General features: G+C 40.8%; 1 protein-coding gene across 3 annotated transcripts in view; it reads right to left on the reverse strand.

Annotated features, from left to right (window-relative positions):
- Window positions 1-22,790, reverse strand: part of atp2b3b (ATPase plasma membrane Ca2+ transporting 3b) — a 42,570-nt gene that overhangs the window by 15,153 nt on the left and 4,627 nt on the right. For 2 of the 3 annotated variants that reach the window (XM_060936931.1, XM_060936932.1), the window contains exons 3-19: window positions 21,464-21,721; window positions 21,187-21,312; window positions 20,672-20,797; window positions 16,601-16,642; window positions 15,863-16,027; window positions 15,276-15,490; window positions 13,178-13,420; window positions 12,330-12,571; window positions 11,835-12,069; window positions 10,736-10,915; window positions 9,700-9,787; window positions 9,413-9,519; window positions 5,860-6,051; window positions 5,228-5,441; window positions 4,423-4,634; window positions 4,161-4,268; window positions 1,365-1,547 (exon numbers count right to left, since the gene is read on the reverse strand). In XM_060936931.1, the coding sequence (XP_060792914.1) occupies window positions 1,365-1,547; window positions 4,161-4,268; window positions 4,423-4,634; window positions 5,228-5,441; window positions 5,860-6,051; window positions 9,413-9,519; window positions 9,700-9,787; window positions 10,736-10,915; window positions 11,835-12,069; window positions 12,330-12,571; window positions 13,178-13,420; window positions 15,276-15,490; window positions 15,863-16,027; window positions 16,601-16,642; window positions 20,672-20,797; window positions 21,187-21,312; window positions 21,464-21,721 (2,936 nt within the window). Of the gene's footprint in view, window positions 1-1,364; window positions 1,548-4,160; window positions 4,269-4,422; window positions 4,635-5,227; window positions 5,442-5,859; window positions 6,052-9,412; window positions 9,520-9,699; window positions 9,788-10,735; window positions 10,916-11,834; window positions 12,070-12,329; window positions 12,572-13,177; window positions 13,421-15,275; window positions 15,491-15,862; window positions 16,028-16,600; window positions 16,643-17,112; window positions 17,167-20,671; window positions 20,798-21,186; window positions 21,313-21,463; window positions 21,722-22,790 lie in introns of all 3 variants that reach the window. The other variant, XM_060936930.1, reaches the window with a different exon arrangement.

The raw sequence follows: 22,790 nt of genomic DNA on the forward strand, positions 1-22,790 counted from the left end.
CTGCAGTCTACAAATACTTAAGAAGGCAACACACAGGGCTCTACATCCTGTCAACACTCTCAGTGCTGCAGTCTATGCATCCTTTTTGGATTCCTCTATCAGCAGTCAGACCAGCTCACTTTCTATCCTTCACTCAGCCTATTATCCAGGTCTGGTAAACCACACACTGCCTTCATGGACACCAATTTAACAACCTTACTCTGCAAAGTCCTAGCTAAGAGCCCACACACATCATCACACATCTCCTCATAGTGTCTTGAGGGGGAGAGACAGAGCTCTTCAAAGCTTTTCTACTGTGCTCAGCTGTCTCTTCCTTACCTGTTCTATTACTGGTTTACGAGAAGGGAAAGCACTGTTCCAACAGTGACAGCACATTCAATATAACACACACACACACACACACACACACACAGCTTATACATACACAGTTATGACACCAAAGAGAACCTGGATAGCCAAGACAACAATTCAGTATTAATTAAGCATAGGTCAGTTAGTATTGGACAGATAAGTGACCTGCCTAACATAAAACTGGATTTATTTCTGTATATTGAAAACACTCTGCATAAGAAACAATATTTTGTTTGGTAAAGAACAGACTGAATATTATAATAAAATAAAATGAAAGCAAGGAGGTAATTAATAGAGAGAGAGAGAGAGAGAGAGAGAGAGAGAAAACTACATAGTTTTGAAATCAGATGAAGTAATAAATGCGGGAGCCCTTAGTGGATGCTGAGGCAACTTGAGAACCAAGTGTGAGGAACTTAGGAAAAAGAACCTTTTACACGTCATCATGCATCATGTTTACAAGGATGATTTTAGATATGTTTATTGCCCTCCCCAAACCGCCCCCTCTATAGGAGGTGTTAAAATGTTACACTTAAATTATTCTGAGATTAAAAAGCCCTTCTTGTCGAAATTAGGAAGAGAAATACATGGATGTTCCACAGATCCCAACTGGAAGGACCCTGTAGCACAGAGGCAAAGATGAAGCTAAGCGATAAAGGCTTCTAAAGGACTCCAGTGACATAAACAGAGTCACAGTGGTCTGAGCAGGGGAGGAGTTTCATGGATTACTGTCAGAGAAATCTATACTCATTTGAATAAAGGGTCCCAAAGAGAACAAAACAAAGACAAATAGAAGTAAGGATGAGTTGATGTTGTGCTGACTCTTAGAAAGCATCTAAAAAGAAAGGAAAGAGGTAGACAGAGCAAAATAAAATAAAACAATATTCTTTGACAATGATGATATTCTACGTTCTGTGAATACCAAAGCAACTAGGACTATGAGCACTACTTCTACCAGTGAGAGGGGTCAGAGGAGAGGGGCCACGGGCACACACATACACACACACACACAGCACCTGAGTCTGGATGCGGTTGAGGCCTCTGAACCAGAGGATCTGGCCTCTGCGCAGCTCTCTTTCAGCATGGTCAATCTCCTCTTCATCCTCAGCCAGCTCATCCTCAGTCATCTCATCTGTGCCCGGCCCTGTACCTGCCTCTTTTAGACACTTCAGGTGACTGGTGGGCACTGTGGCAATGACCTGGAGCACAGAAAAATGCTGACAAACATTAGAAATAGGTGGATAAAGATAACTTTAAGTTCATATGCACTACTAAACCAAAATGTTTTACGCTACCATTCATGAAATGTTAATATGATAATAACACTTACTTAGTTACTAGTTAATATTTTTCCTGGTTAGCAATTTTCATGAGTTCAGCAATATTAATTTAAAAATTAGGCAAAGCAATTTTATTTGGGAAATCTCTGTATGAAGTCAAAATATATGTAAAGATACATTATTTGCTTGAAGTGAGTGAGACAATTTTTTTGTTTTTGTGGGACATTTGAGTTTGAGATCAAAGGATTAATATGAGACGACAGATCAGAATTTCAGCTTTCGTTTCCTGATATTTACATCCTGATGTGTTAAACAACTTAGAACATGGAACATGGAACAACTTAGAACAAGGCACCACCCAAATTTTAGGTCAGCAAAAGTACTGAAACAGATAGACTTAAAGTAAATATTTGGTGGCATATCTCATGCTCGCAATAACTGTATGAAGCCAATGATTCACTGACTTCTTAAAACTGTTGCATTCTTCTTTTGTGATGCTTTTCCAGGCTTGTACCATAGGTTCTTTCAGTCGTTGTTTGTTTTGGGAGGGTTTCTCCATTCAGTCTTTTCTTCAGGACGTGAAATGTACAAGCAGTTGGGTTAAGGTCTGGTGATTGACTTGGCCACCGCGAGTTGGCCTAGTGGTTAGCGTGTCCGCCTCTCGATTGGGAGATCGCAAGTTCTACTTGCGGTCGGTTCATACCAAAGACTATCATAAAAATGGCACCCATTGCCGTCTGGCAAGGCATGCTGCAATACAGATGTGAGTGGGGAGTCAAACTTTCACAGTTACCAGAGGACTAACCCCCCACTGTAACCCTAGCTATGTAATAGGCGAGAGGCCGAGGGCTACGGAAACAGAGATCAGCGCCGCCCTATGCGCCACATGGCATGGGAAGGACTTTAGATCGACTTGGCCAGTCTACGACCTTCCAATTTTCCCCTGTGATGAAGTCCTTCGTTGTGTTTGGATTCTGATATATCACCTCATATTCATTGCGTAATCTCAAACCCAAATGTCTTCAGTGTATAGAAAAAAAAAAGGAAAAAAGAGGGGACCAGTGGATGTCAGACTGGTTGACAGTATTATCAGCCATACAACAAGCAACTCAGCATCAAAACAATCTGAGTAATGACATAAAGATCATGAGTCTTGGTAAAAGATGTTAAGGTTATGGGTCAGAAATTCAGTGTGGATGCTCAGCATGTAATTTCTGTCTTTCATTATGAACAGGAAATATTTTTCACAAATGTCCTGTAAACACTAAGCCCTGCGATGACCTGGCAACTTGTCCAGGGTGTACCCTGCCTCTCGCCCATAGTCAGCTGGGATAGGCTCCAGCTTGCCTGCGATCCTGTATAGGATAAGTGGCTACAGATAATGGATGGATGGATGCAAACACAAGAGTGACTGAAACATAAAAACATAATTTTCAAATGTATCTGTCTTAGCACAGACTAGATCTTATCCACTTAAAGCTAGACGGCCTTCTGATTTCATAAAATTAGTGAAATTTAGTTCCCTCTGAAATTTGATCATTGTGATATATGTTTATTTCTGTAATATCGCAAAAAAGCCAGGCCATTCTGTGGCTGGGAAGTTATTTACTTTAAGGGGATTTCCTAGCAAATAATGTGCATGAAATTGCTCACTTCACGCAGTCAAGCAGACAGAGGAAGTCTGGTGTGCGCATGCACAGGTTTACCTGCTTCTTCTTCTTCTTTTTCTTCTTCTTTAGGGTTTTATGGCAGCTGGCATCCAGTGTAGCATTACTGCCATCTAAAGGTTTACCTTGACCGTGCAGTAACAGTTACATCATTCTGTCGCTAAACGAACAGCTGATCACACTGAGGTACTCGCTGACCGCCGATATTTATTAGTTTGGTCCTGCGTTTCCTTTCCTTCGCAACATAGCGTCTTTTCTTCTCATTTTCCGTTACTGTAGTCGGTCTTTCACATTTCATTCGCACACTCACGTCCCCCATTTTACTCTCCTGTTTCAAATTTGCATCCCACAATGCCTTGTGCGAACAGGGAAAGCCCACCACGTGATGCATGACGTAGTATCTTGAATTGGGTCATGGTGAAGCAGGAAAAAATAGCGGAGAATTTAGGGCCATGTGGCCTTAAATTCATTAATTGTTCTATTTAAAAAACCTAATAAAATTGGAAGTCTGTGATTCGAATTCAGTAGCTTTTGGTCCACTAAACAAAAATGATTGGGTGTCAGGGGAAATTATTTTTATGACCTACACTTGAAAAATCTGAAAGGCAGTCTACCTTTAATCTATAGTCTACTAAGAGTTATGCCTTGTCTTGACTACTGCTTTTAGTAAAGAACTAATTTCTCAATAAGAACTCATGTTTTACATATAGAAAGTGAAACAATGACGTTTGGATCTTATCCGTGTTTTGGTGTCAGGAAGAATTTATCTATTGGCTCGGTGTGTTTTTGAGGGCATGATACATAATAAAATACTTCATACTTGATTCAATTCATTAACTTTTTTTTCTATCCTCCCTCTCCTCACCTGACCCCACAGGAGCTCTCCAACTCCGACAAAGAGGCACCACAGCCATTGCTCCACGTTGAGAGGGGCACAGCTAAAGGGCTTTCCCCCAAACTGCACTATAACAATCTGCACAGTGAACACACACACACAAATCACAGGTCACATACCACTAAAAATGAAAGCCTTCTGCTAACTTCACCCTACGTATATAAAGGCACAATCAGAGCCAGTAACACTACACTTTCATTCTTAATTGTTTTAAAGGTAGTAAGTATGGGACCTGCACGCCAAAGGTGCCCAGCACGATGCTGCAGAAGATAGGGTTGCCAAAGATGCCATCAAACACATTCCTCTCTCCATGGATCTTGCGAGCATTGATCTCATTGAAGAGCTGCATGAGGACGAAGGTGTTAAAGATGATTGTGTAGTGCTCAGTGGGAGGTGAGTGCAATGGAGCATTGCGCCCACTGTCGATGTTAAAGATCTTCTCTCCTGCGCAAAATGAGAAAGGCACAAGTGATGGGGGTCAAAGTTGGGACAAAAAAAACAGAAACCGGAGATCTGGTGCATGGGCAAATTAAAGTGAGCCTTTTAAAATTGTTTATAAAAGTGGAACAATATAAAATATGTCAGCATAAACTGTCAGTGCTCTGCTCAGTTTCTATAATTAAAATAAATAAAAGGTTTTTAAATCATATTTGTATTAGAAATAATATTATGCAGATAACCATTTCAAATAAATGTGTTAAAAACTAAAAAAAAATTTTAAATTCTCCTCACCCCTGCATCCCTCACTTATGTTAGTATCTGTTGACCTGTGGTTGTTTAATCTTCTGTAATTCAATCTTATATTCACACTATTCACAATTACACCTCAGTTTTGACTTGTTTTAGTTATATTTTCTCTTTAGCTGCATTAATTCTTTATATTGGCCTCTTTAGCTATATCTTCATAAATATTACTTTGATTCCTAATAACTGAGATAATAGTAAGTTAAAGGTATTTTAAAATAAAATTGTACCACATCGATCAACGGGACTTAACATTTGATTATTCTATACTCATCTCTAAACTTATATCTTACCAACAAACAGCAAAGTGAAGATGATAATAAGCTGATAGACTCCATGGCCCAGGATGTTCTTCATCATGGTGAGGGAGATGAGGGGGTTGTTACGGCCATAGGGTTTTCTCAATAGCAAGGCTTCAGTGGGTGGCTCAGTGGCCAGGGCAAGTGATGCAAATGTGTCCATAATCAGGTTCACCCATAGCATCTGCACTGCTTTCAAAGGAGAGTCCTGCATAAACACACAAACACATGGTACCATAATGTTCATAAATAATTCATAAACAATTTTGAGATGCAATTTTCTGCCTTGGAGTTCCAATGATCATTATAGGAGGTGTAGGAGAAAGTTTAATGCACATTACTAACAACATCCAGCAGGGGGATCAGCACACAGGCTAATTGGAGCATGCCTTTCCCACAATCCCCTGCCTGCCAGTGAGGTGCAATGCAGTAGGTTCTACTAACCTTATACAGAGCTAAATACTGATCTAGCGCAAGCTCTGAACACCACAGGAACACACCACAGCAATGCAGTCAATGGCTTCTAAATTTAACTCTGAAAAGACTCAAAGTTTGTGCATGCACATGCTTACGTGTATGTGCGTATACAGAATATAAAGAGTGTATGCAGTATGTTTGTGCGTTACCTGCGTAATACAGGCTCCAGTGAAGGCCACAATGACGGCCACCACATTGACAGTAAGCTGAAACTGCAGGAATTTTGAGATGCTGTCATAGACATTCCGCCCCCACATGACTGCCTTCACAATACTACTGAAATTATCATCAGTCAGGATGATATCCGAGGCCTCTTTAGCTACATCAGTTCCAGCTATGCCCTGAGAAAGACAGTGAAAGAGAGTCAGAAAGAAACAAAGGGAGGAAAAGAGAGACAGAGAGAAAGCTACAGAACACAGAAAGAGAAGGGAGTGTGATACTTGCACCATAAAGCAAATTTCCTAGAAGTTGGGACAAATTTGGACATTTTGTGCAACATATATAGAGTTGTGTGAAGATATGAAGCTTATCTTCGAGTGGTGAATATATTCACAAGTGAACGAAGCAAACGAGTGAAATATTTTTCAACGCAAGAAGATAAACTTCATGTCTTCATGCCATCGTGTATTCTTCTTTATATTATATGGACACATACACAAAAAAAAACCCCGCAAGTTAATCAAAAGAATTTTAATTTTGAACCAGTTCGCCAGTTTGACAACACGCGTCTAGTCAGCAGGAAAACACTGGGAGTGACGTCATCAGAGCGAAATATCAAGAAATATGTCACTCAGATCCGCGATGTATTTTCTATGAAAAATACAAGAAGATAATCTTCATATCTTCAAGCCAACGTGTGATGTTCTTTTTAATATATAGACACACTCACAAACAAAAAATATCCAAATTTATTAAAACAATTCATCAATTCCCTCATAAGTGACATATAGAGATTTATGTCAGTTTTGGTTCTCCATGTCTCGGAGGTAGCTCGTATGAAAAATAGGAGTGGTGTATTTCCCAGTAAAACACTCATGTCCATTATCCATCCATTATCTGTAGCCGCTTATCCTGTACAGGGTCGCAGGCAAGCTGAAGCCTATCCCAGCTGACTATGGGCAAGAGGCGGGGTACACTCTGGACAAGTCACCAAGTCATCGCAGGGCTGACACATAGACACAAACAACTATTCACACCTATGGTCAATTTAGAGCCACCAATTAGCCTAACCTGCATGTCTTCGAACTGTGGGGGAAACCGGAGCACCCGGAGGAAACCCACGCAGACATGGGGAGAACATGCAAACTCTACACAGAAAGGCCCTCGTCAGCTGCTCGGCTCAAACCCAGAAGCTTCTTGCTGTGAGGCGACAGTGCTAACCACTACACACTGTAAAAAAAGAATAGTTGAGAATACTTGAAATTTCAAGGCAACAGTCTGCATTAAGAATTTTATGTTTTGCCAATGATGTGCCCATGATAATCCAAACTATGATAAAACTGTTATCTTTATTAAGAATTCTTAATTAAGTCAATTTTCAATTCCTCATTCTGCCAACATAGATTTCTCTTTTTGCTGAACAGTGGCATTCACAGTAGTACAAAAAGGCAATTGAGGTTATCAGACTATTTTGGGGGGCTTTTTCACCTTTATTTGGATAGGACAGTGTAGAGACAGGAAATGAGCCGGAGAGGGATCGGGAAATGACCTCGGGTCAGAATCGAACCCGGGTCCCCGGATTTATGGTATGGCACCTTATCCACCTGAGCCACACCCACGACGTGGGTTTTAAAAACTTTATTTCAATATTGAAGTTTTGTAATTGTGTAGAACAATGAAAAAAGGCATGTATAGTTTAATGATAAACTGTGATAACCTCGGGGGTGTCGTGGCTCAGGTGGATAAAGCGCCATACTATAAATCCGGGAAACCGGGTTCGGTTCCGACCTGAGGTCATTTCCCGATCCCTCCCCGTCTCTCTCTCTCCCGCTCATTTCCTGTCTCTACGCTGTCCTATCCAAATAGAGGTGAAAAAAGCCCCAAAAAAATCTAAAAAAAAAAAATTGTGATAACCTCAATTGCCTTTTTGCACTACTGTGAATGCCACTGTTCAGCAAAAAGAGAAATCTATGTTGGCAGAATGAGGAATTGAAAATTGACTTAATTAAGAATTCTTAATAAAGATAACAGTTTTATCATAGTTTGGATTATCATGGGCACATCGTTGGCAAAACATAAAATTCTTAATGCAGACGGTTGCCTTGAAATTTCAAGTATTCTCAACTATTTTTTTTTACAGTGCACCACCGTGATGTCCCCATTCATGTCCATATATATATATATATATATATACACACACACACACACACACGGCGGCACGGTGGTGTAGTGGTTAGCGCTGTCGCCTCACAGCAAGAAGGTCCGGGTTCGAGCCCCGGGGCCGGCGAGGGCCTTTCTGTGTGGAGTTTGCATGTTCTCCCTGTGTCCGCGTGGGTCCCCTCCGGGTGCTCCGGTTTCCCCCACAGTCCAAAGACATGCAGGTTAGGTTAACTGGTGACTCTAAATTGACCGTAGGTGTGAATGGTTATCTGTGTCTATGTGTCAGCCCTGTGATGACCTGGCGACTTGTCCAGGGTGTACCCCGCCTTTCACCCGTAGTCAGCTGGGATAGGCTCCAGCTTGCCTGCGACCCTGTAGAAGGATAAAGCGGCTAGAGATAATGAGATGAGATATATACACACACCTTTTTCCCCCCAGAATGTGTATGAGTACCAGTTTATATTTTGGTACTCATCTATACTGATACCTGCTTAAAGCGTAACCTATTTAGTTTTAAGCAGTTGGGGTGTCATGGAATGTTCTCTTAAGTCCTGAGTTTGTAGAACAGTACCAACAAGCGTGGTCATTAAAACTGAGCACGTCTCAGTGCTGGCAGAACTGAAGTGCTTACTCTCATGTGTGAAAGTTTCTCTGCATGCTCACTTCACCACTCTATGCTCACAAATATATTTGTGTGTAGCACCTTGCATGCACTCATTTATAATGACCAGGCTCACTGATACTGCTCTGCACATTCAGGTCAGGCCCTCACACTCTTTATTAAAGATGCTGTTTAAAGCCATAAGATGTTCTTCAGGTTCTTTGTATTATAGGCCGATACTGTCGTACCTCTTCTTGATATTTTCAAAGAGCACAAATTGCAGTCTGCTTTGGTTTGCCATTATTAATCATGAAATATGTCCAGATCGATGTCTTTTTTGGTCACCTGTTAATTTGTGCGACAACATACACTAGCCTTCTGTCACATAGTATGAAGTGGTATCAGATGATATTAGCAGAGCATTTTTTATGAGTATGAATACACTGTTGGTATTAATGCATCCCTACAACACATGCACACCAATGCAAAGTCCTTAAAAGAAGCTGCCCATAAACAACTGTCATGACCATAAATAAAAACATACAAGCAAAATAAACCAAGAGAAAAAGCAGAGAGAAATCGTTTTGGTGCAGTTGGACCTGCTGGGAGCTCATTAACACAGTACAGTAGCAAACATGGATTTTCTCTGGTATAAATAGTCATAAAACACAGAGGACTCTCTTTAAAAAGAGCAATGAGGGATAAAAGCATTAAAGGATGGCTCGACAAAAAAGAAGGATGGAAGGTTAGATAGATGAAAACAGTAAAAGAGTTGTACTCACCATGGCAAAGCCGACATCAGCTTTCTTAAGAGCTGGTCCATCATTGGTCCCATCACCAGTCACAGCCACCACCTGCCTCTGCTCCATCACAGTGCTGTCAATGATGCCTGTAGATTATCAGCAAAGCTTAACCACTTAACCTGAATACCTATTATATAACTAACTCATAGTATAGTTGAATGAAACTAACACATTTTACCATTATTTAGTGGCGTATGACTAAAATTGCATATCAGGCTGTGCATGATGAAGCTGTTTGCTGAGAGTGAATGAAGCAGCCTTCTAACCTTTAACCAGTGTATGTTTGTCAGTGGGTGAGGAGCGGGCCAGGACTCTCAGTTTGGGCCAGATCTTATCAATCCTCTCCTGCTCAATCTGAAACATGCAAACCACCAAAGCAATAAGGATCACTTGTATGACAGACTATAGAAATAGTAAGAAAGTTAGTCTGAGAAATTCACTATATAATAATAATAATGTATAACTCAATATCACTTTTCTTTGTATATCATAGTATCTGGGTATGACTAGGAAATATAATATTCTCTCAGTTTGGGCTCACATGTATTTCTTTTTAAAGTATTATACCAATAAAATACAATACTGTGATCAAATTTACAGTATAACTAATTACAAAATCCTTATAATGGTATACCATTAGTATATTATTACATGCATAGTCAATACCAGAGAAAACCCATCCATCCATCCATCCATCCATCCATTATTTATACTGCTTATCTGGCAGGGTTGCGGGGGAAGCTGGAGCCAATCCCAGCTGACATTAGGCGAGAGGCGGGGTACACCCTGGGCAGGTCGCCAATCTATTGCAGGGCTAACACAGAGATGATTTCATGCTTACATTCATGCTCACTATGGGCAATTTAGAGTAGCCAGTTGAAATAATCTGCATGTCTTTGGACAGTGGTAGGAAACTGGAGCACCTGGAGAAAATCCATGCAGGCATGGGGCGAACATACAAACTCCACATAAAAAGGCTCCAGTCAGCCACGAGGTTTGAACCCAGAAACTTCTTGCTGTGAGGTGACAGTGCTAACCACTGCACTACCATCAAGGCTGACATTATTATTGACTGTATACTTGTTTTTGAGTGATTGAAGTTTGGATTAAACCCATTAAATTCAAGTGACCAGTCAAAGAGGCTACTAAATATAAGAATGCAATAATAAATAAATATATTAACCAATAATGATATATATATATATATATATATATATATATATATTAGAGACCCCTCGGCCATGCTCCAGGACCCTCAGGCTCCATTCTGAACCACTGCTGTAATGTATAACAATGAGTCACCTCTCCTTTCTCATTCCTGATTCGTCGATTGAAGTCCTTGCCCTCCAGACACAAGAAGTCATCACCAGGCTGGATGATGCCACATTTTGCAGCGATGGCACGTGCTGTGTTGATATTGTCACCAGTGACCATGCGCACAGTGATACCTGCTCTCTGGCATTTCCGGATGGCCTCAGGGACCTTCAGTGGGAGAAAAAAAACCCCAATAACAACCAGATGAACACATATGCCACTGTTCCTACAGAATTACACGTTAGTCTAATTACATACAAGTCAGAATTTTGACACTGTAAAAAGCACTGTACAAATAAATTACTATTCGGACACGATGAGATTTCCGGATATATGTCTGCTAATTAATGTTGCCAGACTGTAGTAATTATGATCAATGCGCATGGGATAAACTATCTCTGTATAAATCATAGACATGGGAGTATCTTCACAATGTACACATAGTTGTTACATTAAATACCACATACACCTATTTTAATATAAACACATTGGTTTTTATTATAACTGCTTGTTTTAGGGCTTGTGACCATGCAAGTTGCATTTGACCATTAGTATAGCAAATGACCATAACAGGTATGTTGGTTATACCTGTACCAGGAACTCATTAACTTACCTAAAACCCTGGAAGTGTTGCTTTTCTGACAAGTCCTTTTAAACGTCATCTATTTTTTTAATGTTCTTTGTTTTAAAATCGGCCAGTAAATGATTTTGTTTTGTTTCAGCTGGAAATAATAGACCATACCACTTCCTGGACTGTCTTTATACTAAAGAAAAAGCACAAAACCTTCTTTCCCACAGTGTATAATGGAATGTTTACTAACAGGACAGTTCAGACAGGATAACTCGTACCTGAGGCTATTTCTTCTACTGGTCATTTTCATGAAGTAAAATATAGCATAATCTTTCCAGATACATACACATGGAGTCAGTAAAAAAGTCTGACACAACAGATTTGGACAGGACTAAAATCCCAGAGATACTCCAGTAATAATTACATTATCCCATCTTCCCAAGTAAATCTAGTCCAATCCAAAAAGGATTAAATCCGCTAATTCCAAAACCCCAGCTTTATTTGCTCTTTGCGTACCTCAGGCCTGACAGGATCCTCAATCCCAACTACAGCAATGCATGTGAGGTCTGTAACAATATCAGCTTCATTGTCCCAGTCAGGTTCAGGATCGCCAGGGAGGTCACGGTAGGCAATGCAGATGGTGCGCAGGCCCTCACATGCCATTGGCTCGATCACTTTCTTCACCATCTCGTCCCGGTCCCTTGGCCTGAAGCTCCGCACTTCACCCCCTGCTCCTATAATGGATGAACACCTGGAGAATAAAACAAAAAGGAGATAAGTAAGCATATTAAGAGTAAAAAGAGGTCATTACAACGTTGACCCACATAATATAAATATACATAACTGAATATAGGTGAATAACATGGTATAAAACTATTCAATCAGATATCAGAGGCAGAACAAATTCCATGCATGGTAGTGTAAGATTATGTAACTGATAGAAAATTGATATTAAAAAAAAAGAATGACAAAGCCATGTGACAATAATAGTGATAATCCAGGAGGACTCACTTTTTCAGGAGAATTTCAGAGGCTCCTTTGCTGTAGAGACGGAAGGCGCCATCTGGAAGCTGCACCACAGTGCTCATGGACTTACGGACGGAATTGAAGGTGTATACCTTGTAGAGCTTCTCTTCTGGGATCTGTTCACGGATGGGTGCATAGTCTCGTTTCAGGTCCAGCACAAAGCCCAGCAAGCCACACTCGGTCTTATTCCCCACCTGCTTAGGCAGGCCACCTTCCACATCAGGGGGCTGGAGGAGAGGAGGAGAGGAGAGAAGAAGATTATGTGCAGATGCAGGTGTTTTTAATAATCTTGTTTTACTGTGTTCTATGCTTTTTGTGATATGGGCACTGTCCTGCATTTGTATATTGATTGCAGCTCCCTGCTGGTTATCTATTTTGCTTTGATTCGATACTTTATGTACTTTTTAAATGGGCATGTACTCTTGCAACTTTTGCAAACTTTACTGCAATGCTGAATCTCACTATTCAATAGACCCAACAGACATATGGAAATAAGGAAGTGCATGTCATTGTTGTTTGTAATGAAATCTGAACCTTTTTCAAAATAAATGTTTAATATGAAAATCGTGTTTACCATCTGGTTTGTAGAAATACACTCAATATCATTCATATTTTTTTAAATAATTGTAAGCACCAGCTGGGTTGGCCAGGAATACTCAAAAGTCACATTAGTCATGTGGTTGATGACAGAAGTGCCAACAATATGAGCTACAGCAGCAAATGTCAGATTGTGTGTGACTCAATGTTTGCAACCAAGTTTAGAGACTCTTTGGATGCTTTATAATGATCACAATTCCATATGGAGATACATCCTCTGCTGTGCATCCTCTTACCATGATCTTGGAGGTATAGGCGCTGTTAATAGAAATGGCATTGACAATCATCTCCAGAGTGTTGGAGCTGATCTGATTTGGTTCGGGGATCTCACGGAAGTGCTGGTCATTCATATAGGCCTGCACCACAGTCATGCGGTTGGTAGTCAGAGTACCAGTCTTGTCTGAGCAGATGGCAGTTGCATTGCCCATTGTCTCACAAGCATCCAAATGGCGCACCAGGTTATTGTCCTTCATCATTTTCTGTGAGGACATAAGAAAGGATAACAGGTAAGATTGGGGTTTGTTGTTTTTTTTTAGTTGACTGTTAATATAAACCAGACTTGTAGTACTTGAGTCCAGGACTAGGACTCGTGACTTGACTTGAACCTGAGCACTGATGACTCAGACTTGGACTCGGACTTGTGCATTAACTGCACGAGATATTTAAATCTACATTAATTTTTATACTAAGTTCGTGCAAGAGAATGCACATTCACCTGTTCATATGTAATGTTCAGGAACAAACTAACGTTAATGGCGCTGAAATGCCTGGAGAGAATGTCACTAGGATTGTCCGTTTTACTTATGCGGACTTCTCGTGCAGTGGGAAAAAATGCACTGCTATATGTTCCATGTGTAGAAGAACTATTGAGGAGACAACGGGGACAACCTCGAACTTCAATCGTCATTTGGGAAGACTACACCCAGAGACGTAAGTGACACGCTATGTTCACTGCTATGTTGATAGCAGGGTTTCCTTGCTGACCTAGCTAGTCAGTACGTTTACATGCACATCCAAATCGAGCTGCTGTCGGTAATCGAGCAAAGGGTCCCAGCAGGGGTGCTAGAGAAATCCAATCCTACATGCGCACAAGGAAATCGAGCTATTGTGTGAGGTACATTGTGCACCCGAGCCACAGGTGGCGCTACATGCCCCATCGTGTTGGTACACTTCCGGTTGTCGTCATGAAGAAGAGCTATTCAAGAGCAGTGTTGCCAGATATTGCTGACGTTTTCCAGCCCAAAATACGTTCAAAACCTGCCAAAATACACTTGAAAAGGCCCAACTGAGCAGGAAACCGCCCAATCTGGCAACACTGTTCAAGAGTATAAACAAAGTTATCAGTTCCGTGTTCACAAGAAGAGTGTTTGTAGTTTGTATGTACGAACAGAAGTGTTCCTAATAAAATGGCCACTAAGTTGAAGTTGATCTGTAATGGTGAACATATTAACTGTTAGCCTGCTAACATGCTAATAACTGACCAACTAACTGGAAATGGGTGTGTACATGCCCAGACACAAGTGTTCCTAATAAAGTGGCGGCTAAGGTGAAGTGTCATGCCGACCGAGGCTGTTTTTTTTTTTTTTTCAACCGAGGCTGTTGTGTTTCCCGCTTGTGGTCTCGTCACTCGTCACTTCCGGAAGGGGCAGTGCTGAAGTAAGTAGCTCGACTACGTAGCTCGATAGGGTTTACATGCACTAAGTAGCTCGGCAAAAATCGCATAATCTAGGTCGTGTAGCTCGATTACGAGAAATCAAGTTCGGTTCAATTTCAGCCCAGCTAAGGTGTTTCCATGCCATTTAGAACTTCGATTTCAGTCGAGCAACGGCAGAAATTCGATTTTCTCTATGTGCATGTAAACGCACTCAGTGTTAACCCTCTCTCATTTTTGGCTTACTGAGCGATGAACAAGCTTTTTATCTGTAGCCTATTAACTAAAATGGGGCAGTCAAGCAGTAACGTTAGTCCAGCACAGTAGCAGAGACGGTTTCACATAAAGGCAGCAACAGCCACCGTCAAATGGTGGGTTTGGAGTCTTGTTCTCAGACTCGACTTGGATCAATAGTGGACTCAACTCAGACTTGACTTAAAATTTTTTTAATGACTCGGACTTGAACACTGGGGACTCGAGACTGGACTCGGACTCGAGGCTCAGTGACTCGACTATAACACTGATATTAACACTAGGGCACCATATGAATATTATAAGTTGCATAACATTTCTAATTTAGAAAAACAGGATAAGAATGTATCTCTGCATAAGGGTAGACTGTAATAAGTTACATTCCCTAATTACATGCACACTTACATACAAGGTGTTCTGGTTTACCTTACCTTCACTGAGTAAGCTAGAGAAATGGTGACAGCGAGGGGGAGACCCTCAGGCACAGCCACCACCAACACGGTAACTCCAATGATGAAGAACTTGACAAAGTACTGCACATAGATTGGTGTGCACTCAGTGAGCCAGCTCCGTCCTTCTATCACGAATGTCTCAATCACGAAGTAGAGCACCAAAATAATCACTGTGATCGCTGACATGACCAGACCTGGAGGGAAAACAACAGGGTTTTTGCAGAACTGCATGAATTACAAAAAACAAAGGCATAATGACCCACTGTCACTATGATTGACAGACATGTGGTGATGTTTCCTTGTGTTTATTGGTTGGATGTTGGTGGTGCATATAACATTTTTCTCTCATTTAGAAAGTCTGGGACATCACAGAGCTCCGAGATTTCAGAGCAGATATTTAAGTGACACCTGCAAGCAGCTATTAATATGAGAAAGAACTTCATCAACTATTGCATAAAGCGTGCCCTCAAAATTACTGACCCAACCTTTAAGTTGTAGCTTTTAGTAAATTAGAGGTCGAATTACCAAACAAGATCAGCTAGTCCTTATTTGGAGTGACCACTCACCTGCTTTACCGATCTGCACAGCCAGTTTGGTAAGTTTGCCCTGTAGAACTGATTTCTCCTTCTTCGGCACACTGGCTTTCTTCTTCTCCCTCTCCTCCACCTCTCCACCTTCTGCACTCTTTAGTGGCTGCATTTCCATGGCGACTGCTCCATCCTGCTTCTTGGCTGATGGGTGGGACAGAATTTGAGTGCTATTACATACAGACAACAAATCTGCACTGGCAGAGCTTGGAACTACTGCGAGCAATATGTACCACCAACATGAACCTTTACTATATACATAAGAAAACACATTGCAGTGTGGACCTTGACTATGGGCTTGCACTACCTATCAACATATGACAAGAAGAAGCGAGATGAATGCAGACACATTCACTGATGGCACAGTGGAAACACAGAGCGTCTACACTTGCAGGACAAGCATCATATTATCCTTTTTGATCCCCATAGAGATGGCACATTTTAATAGCAAAGTGTCTTCAGAATTTTCCTCCACACAGAATACAAGGTAGCAATGCCGCAAAACACTCAACAAATAGGCTGGTGAAATCCCGACTGTCCTGTATGCCTTTCTATTAATGCAGTTACATAACTCATACATGACATTACCATGTCTGACCAGTAATGATTCCCATTCTGCAAAATACTAGGTGGCCTACTGGGTAAAAACTTTCCACTGCGATAAAATAATTAACCCTCTGTGCCTCTCATTTATCGACTCTACTGTCTCTCTGGTACCTTTATTTTGATTGGTCTCCACTGTGGCCTCTGGCTGCTTGCCTGTGACAGAGAGAGAGAGAGAGAGAGAGAGAGAGAGAGAGGAAGGTTGGAGGGAGGCGGACAGAAGATAGTAGATAGAAAGAAAAAAGCAGTGTAGAGGGAAAGAAAGAGAAGAGAGTAACAGGGGAATAAAAAGCGACAGACAGAGACAGAATGAGAGACAGAGCACACAATGTTCTTGAGTGGAAGAAAACAAGAGAGCACAGAACTATGGAAACAGATGAACAAGCGCACACATATACATGCACCACATGCATATACACGTACATAAACATTCAACCAAATGAAATTAACACTAAAATTATACACGGCTACCTCATTTGGTTTCACTGATTCGGTGTAACTTTTTTCTGTATTTTGTGGAGTGGGCCAAGTTTCACTTAAGCACATATGTACAGTATAACTTGTACTGTACATGCACCTGATGCTGGTATATTTCTCAGAAAGGTTCTGTCTTTAACAGTACATACCATTGGTGATGCTGCTCTGTTTGGCTTCAGTGGTAAGTGAGTAACTACTGTCTTCTGATTGGGGTGTGTGACGGGGTAGGTATTGGGTCATGTGGGTGTGGAGGAGGGATTGTGGGAGGTTTTGGGATTGGGTGGAGGTAAGAAACAAAAAAAAAAGCAAAAACATGTATTTATAACACTGTCAGACATGGTGATGGTATGCCAGGGAGTGAGGAAATACAGTCATGTGAAAAAGAAAGTACACCCTCTTTCAAGTTTAGGTTTTAAGTGTCAGGACATAATAAAAAAAGAATCATCTGGTCCTTACCAAGTCTTAAAATTAGGCAAATACAATCTCAGATGACCAATAACACATGACATATTCACCTTGTCATTATTTATTTAACACAAAGTAAGCCAAAAATGCAGTAGCAGTGTGTGAAAAAATTAAGTACACCCTTACTGCTTCCATAGAAATTATGAAGGCAATTAGCAGCCAGGTGTTGCTGATCAAATGAATTTGATTAATTGATCATCAGCAAGTGTGGCCACCTCTTAAAAAGAAGAAGTTTTGGCAGTTTGCTGGTCTGGAGCACTCAGGTGTATGTTAACACAATGCCAAGGAGGAAAGACATCAGCAATGATCTTAGAGAAGCAATTGTTGCTGCACATCAGCCAGGGAAGGGTTATAAGGCCATTTTCAAACAATTTGAAATCCATCATTCTACTGTGAGAAAGATTATTCAGAAGTGGAAAACATTCAAGGCAGTTGCCAATCTTCCCAGGAGTGGACGTCCCGGCAAATTTACTCCAAGGTCAGACTGTGCAATGCTCAGAGAAATTGCAAATAACCCAAGAACTACGTCTAGGACTCTACAGGCCACAGTCAGCATGTTAAATGCTAAAGTTCATGAAAGTACAATTAGAAAAAGACTGCACAAGTATGGCTTGTTTGGAAGGGTTGCCAGAAGAAAGCCTCTTCTATCTAAAAAGAACATGGCAGCACGGCTTAGATGCATCTGAACAAGCCACAAGCCTTCTGGAACAACGTCCTTTGGACAGATGAGACCAAAGTGGAAATGTTTGGCCATAATGCACAGCACCATGTTTGACGAAAACCAAACACAGCATATAAGCACAAACACCTCATACCAACCATCAAGCATGGTGGTGGAGGGGTGATGATTTGGGCTTGTTTTGCAGCCACAGGGCCTGGGCACCTTGCAGTCATTGAGTCAACCATGAACTCCTCTGGATACCAAAGTATTCTAGAGGCAAATGTGAGGCCATCTGCCCAACAGCTAAAGCTTGGCCGCAAATGGGTCATGCAACGGGACAATGATCACACCAGCAAATCTACAGCAGGATGGCTGAAAAAAAAAAAGAATCAAGGTGTTGGAATGGTGGTCAAGTCACAGTCCAGACCGCAACCCAATTGAAATGCTGTGGCGGGACCTTAAGAGAGCTGTGCATAAACAAATACCCTCAAACATGAATGAACTGAAGCAATGTTGTAAAGAAGAGTGGGCCAAAATTCTTCCACAATTATGTGAGAGACTGATAAAATCATACAGAAAATGATTGCTTCAAGTTATTGCTGCAAAAGGTGGTTCTACAAGCTATTGAATCATGGGGTGTACTTACTTTTTCACACATGGATTCTGCATTTTCACTTAATTTTTGTTAAATAAATAATAACACGGTGGAATCTGTTGTGTGTTGCTTTATACCTGAGGTTAGATTAGCATAATTTTAGGACCTGGTATGGATCAGATTATTTTTTATGTCTTGATTGGTAACTGGAAGAGGGTGTACTTTCTTTTTCACAAGACTGTAAGTAGAATTGGGATGTGGTTAGATAACATTATTTTAGAGAGGATTTTTGAGAATCGATGCAAATTGAGAACAAATTATTCTAAGTCAGCTGTCAGAATTTCTAAACACAATAGCTGAACTCTCTGTGAAAGATAATCAATGGGATCACAGCTGAAGACTCTTGCTTTCTCTCTTTCTCTTCCAGATTATTTTCTGTTTCAGATTTGAATAAAGAGGGTAAAAATAGACTTTTTAAACAAACAGCACTTATCCCTAATTGTCATGCAAACAACAATGTACTATCTGAAACGAAAATCACTGCTACCACCTAGGGCTGCATGTTTCTTAATGAAATAGGACTCTTGGGTATTTTTTTCCCTTAGAACTGAGATCACAATTCCCACTCATGATTCTTGAATCAGTTTTGTAAGGAACATCAAAAAATAATTATATTTATTAAATTCTTGCATTTTGTAGCAGGTTATGATAGCTACATTGTCCTAGCAGATGTAAATGACAACTCATCTGCATTTTGAATTACTGGCATACTGGCACATATGCATTGCAACAGCATAAATCCTGAGCAAAAATAAAACAAAACAAACAAACAAACAAAAAACTATTTAGTATAAAAGTTAAGTTTAATCATATTAGGGTGCCAAGAATGCAGTGTGTCCTCTCAGAGATAAAAAGGAAACCGGAAATATTAAAATGCTGGTTAAATAAAAAGTTGCGGCAATGTTTATGTTTTCTGCTGCTAGCAACACATGAAAGGGGAATAAGAAGACTGCAAAAATCAGTCTTGATAAACCCATTTTATGCATCATGCATCACTTGCAAGTTTCCAGTGAAAAGGTGTGTTCCAGAAAATAAGCAGTGGTGATCTGTTTTGTGTAATGGTTGTCTGAGATTATATACTGCAGAATCAACATTGATTTTTTTTTTGTAGTCCTTCTATTGCTTCGTTTATATTTTCATTTATATGTGTTAAACTTTCAGGCTTTGGGTCAGGCTTTTTTTTTTTTTAAATGAATGGCAATAGGCTGCATCTCTTTTAGAGCTTTGCAAAAAAAAAAGCAAAGGGGAGTCCCATATACGATTCGTACATTGGGGGAGTGCCTGTTAGAGAGCGCACTTGTCCTGGGCCATCGGTATAGTGAGGTAGGGTGGCCAGTTCCTTTCCTCGCCGCCTTTAACTTCCCCAGTGTTTCCACCAGGTCCCCATTCACTGCTGGGTGGACAGGGAGCGAGCCCCAGATCCCCGTCGAGCCGAGGCTCGAACCAGGGACCGTTCGCTTAGCGGTCAAGCGCTCCAACCACTTGGCCACCTGCGCTCCTTAGAGCTTTGATATTGAAGCTAATAAACCCTGTGTTTCTGTTTACTAGCATTGTCCACTGATAAAACATATCTACACTCCTGAGGAAAAAATGGGCCAAAACCAAAATTCTCCCCCATAATGTATGCTGTATGTCTTTTCCTTCCCAGTGACCACACTGCTCCTCCATTGATCTGATGAACCTTCTGTCTCTTACATAAGACAACATCATCCATTTTCTACTCCCCCATGCTGCTGGAGGTCATATTTTAGTGTTTTCTTACTCCCTCACTTCAGATCAGTCCCACCTCTTCTCTATTTCCTCTCTATGTGTGTCAGGTAGAGTAAGACGTCCTAAACAGAACTTCCATACAGCCTCTTTATTTTATTTTCTCCTTGTGTTCATTGTATGTGTGTGAATGTATGAGCATCTTTCACTTCACACCTACCTTTCTTCTCTTTCTTCTCTTCTTCTCCCTCTCCAGCCCCTAGCAGCGTGAAAATGATTCCAGACTGAGAGTTTACTCCAACCGCTGTCACTAACATCCTCCCTGATCCCTCCATCACATGGGTGCCTGAGAGAAGAAAAGTTGGAGTATAAAATAAGAGATTTGCCTCGTTAGACAAAATTTGGTCTTGCATCAGTCTGCACTACATGGCTAATGATTATCTAACCAGTGACTTCATGCATCTTCTTTAGGAAAATATCATTACGCTATTATTGAATAATATCCTCAGCATGTCAGGAAAGCCTAATAAAGTGAATGGAGTTAGCAGTGGCAGACCCTAAGAATAGCAACAGGCAGGAGAGGGAGGCCACACACCAGAGATCGCAGCAGGAACCAGAGACACAATGATTTGATTAGAAACATCTGGATTCCTCTGCAGCCTCTTAGTCACACCGACACATGCTGTCAACAAGGTAAACAAAAACAAGCACACACACACACACACACACACTAACCAGAGAGAAGCATAGGGTCCTTGTCCACTGACTTGCGTACATGATCTGACTCTCCAGTTAGGGAGCTCTCATCAATCTTCAGATCGTTGCCCTGAATCAGAATACCGTCAGTAGGCAGCAGATCACCTGTATGCACATAACAGGATTAATATTATCACATAATAACAGACACACACTATTCTCACAACTTCCTGGTGCATATTAGCTATATTGGTTCAGAAACCTATTAAGCTTACTCTTTCTATGAGTAGAGAGTCAACGGAGAGTAGGGACTGACCATATTTGACCTGGGCCACATCGCCCACCACCATGTCAGCCACAGGGATCTGGATGACATTCCCGTTGCGCACCACAGCAAAGCGCTGCTCCTGCTCAATGCGGCTCTGCAGCCCACGGAACTGCTTTTCCTTGCTCCAGTCGTTGAAGGCCGTCACCAGCACCACGCAAATGACTGAGAGTAAGATGGCGGCACCCTCAATCCAGCCTGCCTCGGCTTCACCTTCATCCTCTGCACCACCTGACACGTTCCCACAGACTGCATGACCAGAGATTAAAGGTCAGTTACAAGAAGCACACTCAAATTATTATTTTTTTTGTTACATTTTTTATGATTTGCATTTCAGTAGACAGAATCATTCAAACAATAATATTTCCTATCATGACTACTTTCAGTTAAAGTCCATTAATTGAAATACAGTAAACATGATTTGGATAATGCTATATCATTAGGTCATTTAATGATTATTCCATGAAACTGTGTTGTACATGAGCTGATAGCCGACTCAGCGCTATGCACCTTGCCGGTTATCAGCTCAAGTAAACACAATTTAAGCCATATATAAGCCATGTACAATGAGATTGAGTGGAATAACTCTTTTATTCTATCCACATTCACTGGATTTTGAGAAACAGAGCATTTTTATTTTTTGCAAATTCGATAAATAAAAACTTTATACAAAACATCTGACAAAATAATTTCCGCTTCACAAATCAGCGAAATGACAGTAGCAATTTGTGAAAAATGCTATAATAATAATTCTTGAAAAATAAAAAAAGATACATTCTTACCATCAAATACTTTCATTCCATATTTTGTTGCTTTTTTGTATTTTTGGGGTTTTGTTTTCGAGTACAGTTTTTATTTCGTCCTTGGTTGGTTCAGCAAAACATCTGCCATTTTGTTTTTCTCTACTCACGGTATATGAGCTGATAGCCTAGTAGTAGAGTAGCCAATCAGAGCACACGATTTCTCATATCCAGTGAATGTGGATATAATAATATAATATACTCAGAGAAGCATTTTTGAGTGTACAAGGTCCAAGATATGCAGACCATGCACTGTTTCTCCCTCTCATCTGTTACAAAAATCCTCTGACATTCCCACCATCCAGCTCTAAATTTTTTTTCTCCTGCATTCAACCCTACATCTTGTTTACTAACACCTCCCCCCATTTTTTTTTTTTTTACTAACATCACCCTTCTGACTCAGTTCTCAGAGATCTGTAGAAATTTCTCATTATTCCCCTTTTGCCTTAAAGGAACAGTCCACCGTACTTCCATAATGAAATATGCTCTTATCTGAATTGAGACGAGCTGCTCCGTAC

This window comes from Neoarius graeffei, chromosome 13, assembly GCF_027579695.1.
Source record: "Neoarius graeffei isolate fNeoGra1 chromosome 13, fNeoGra1.pri, whole genome shotgun sequence".
Classification (NCBI taxonomy): domain Eukaryota; kingdom Metazoa; phylum Chordata; class Actinopteri; order Siluriformes; family Ariidae; genus Neoarius; species Neoarius graeffei.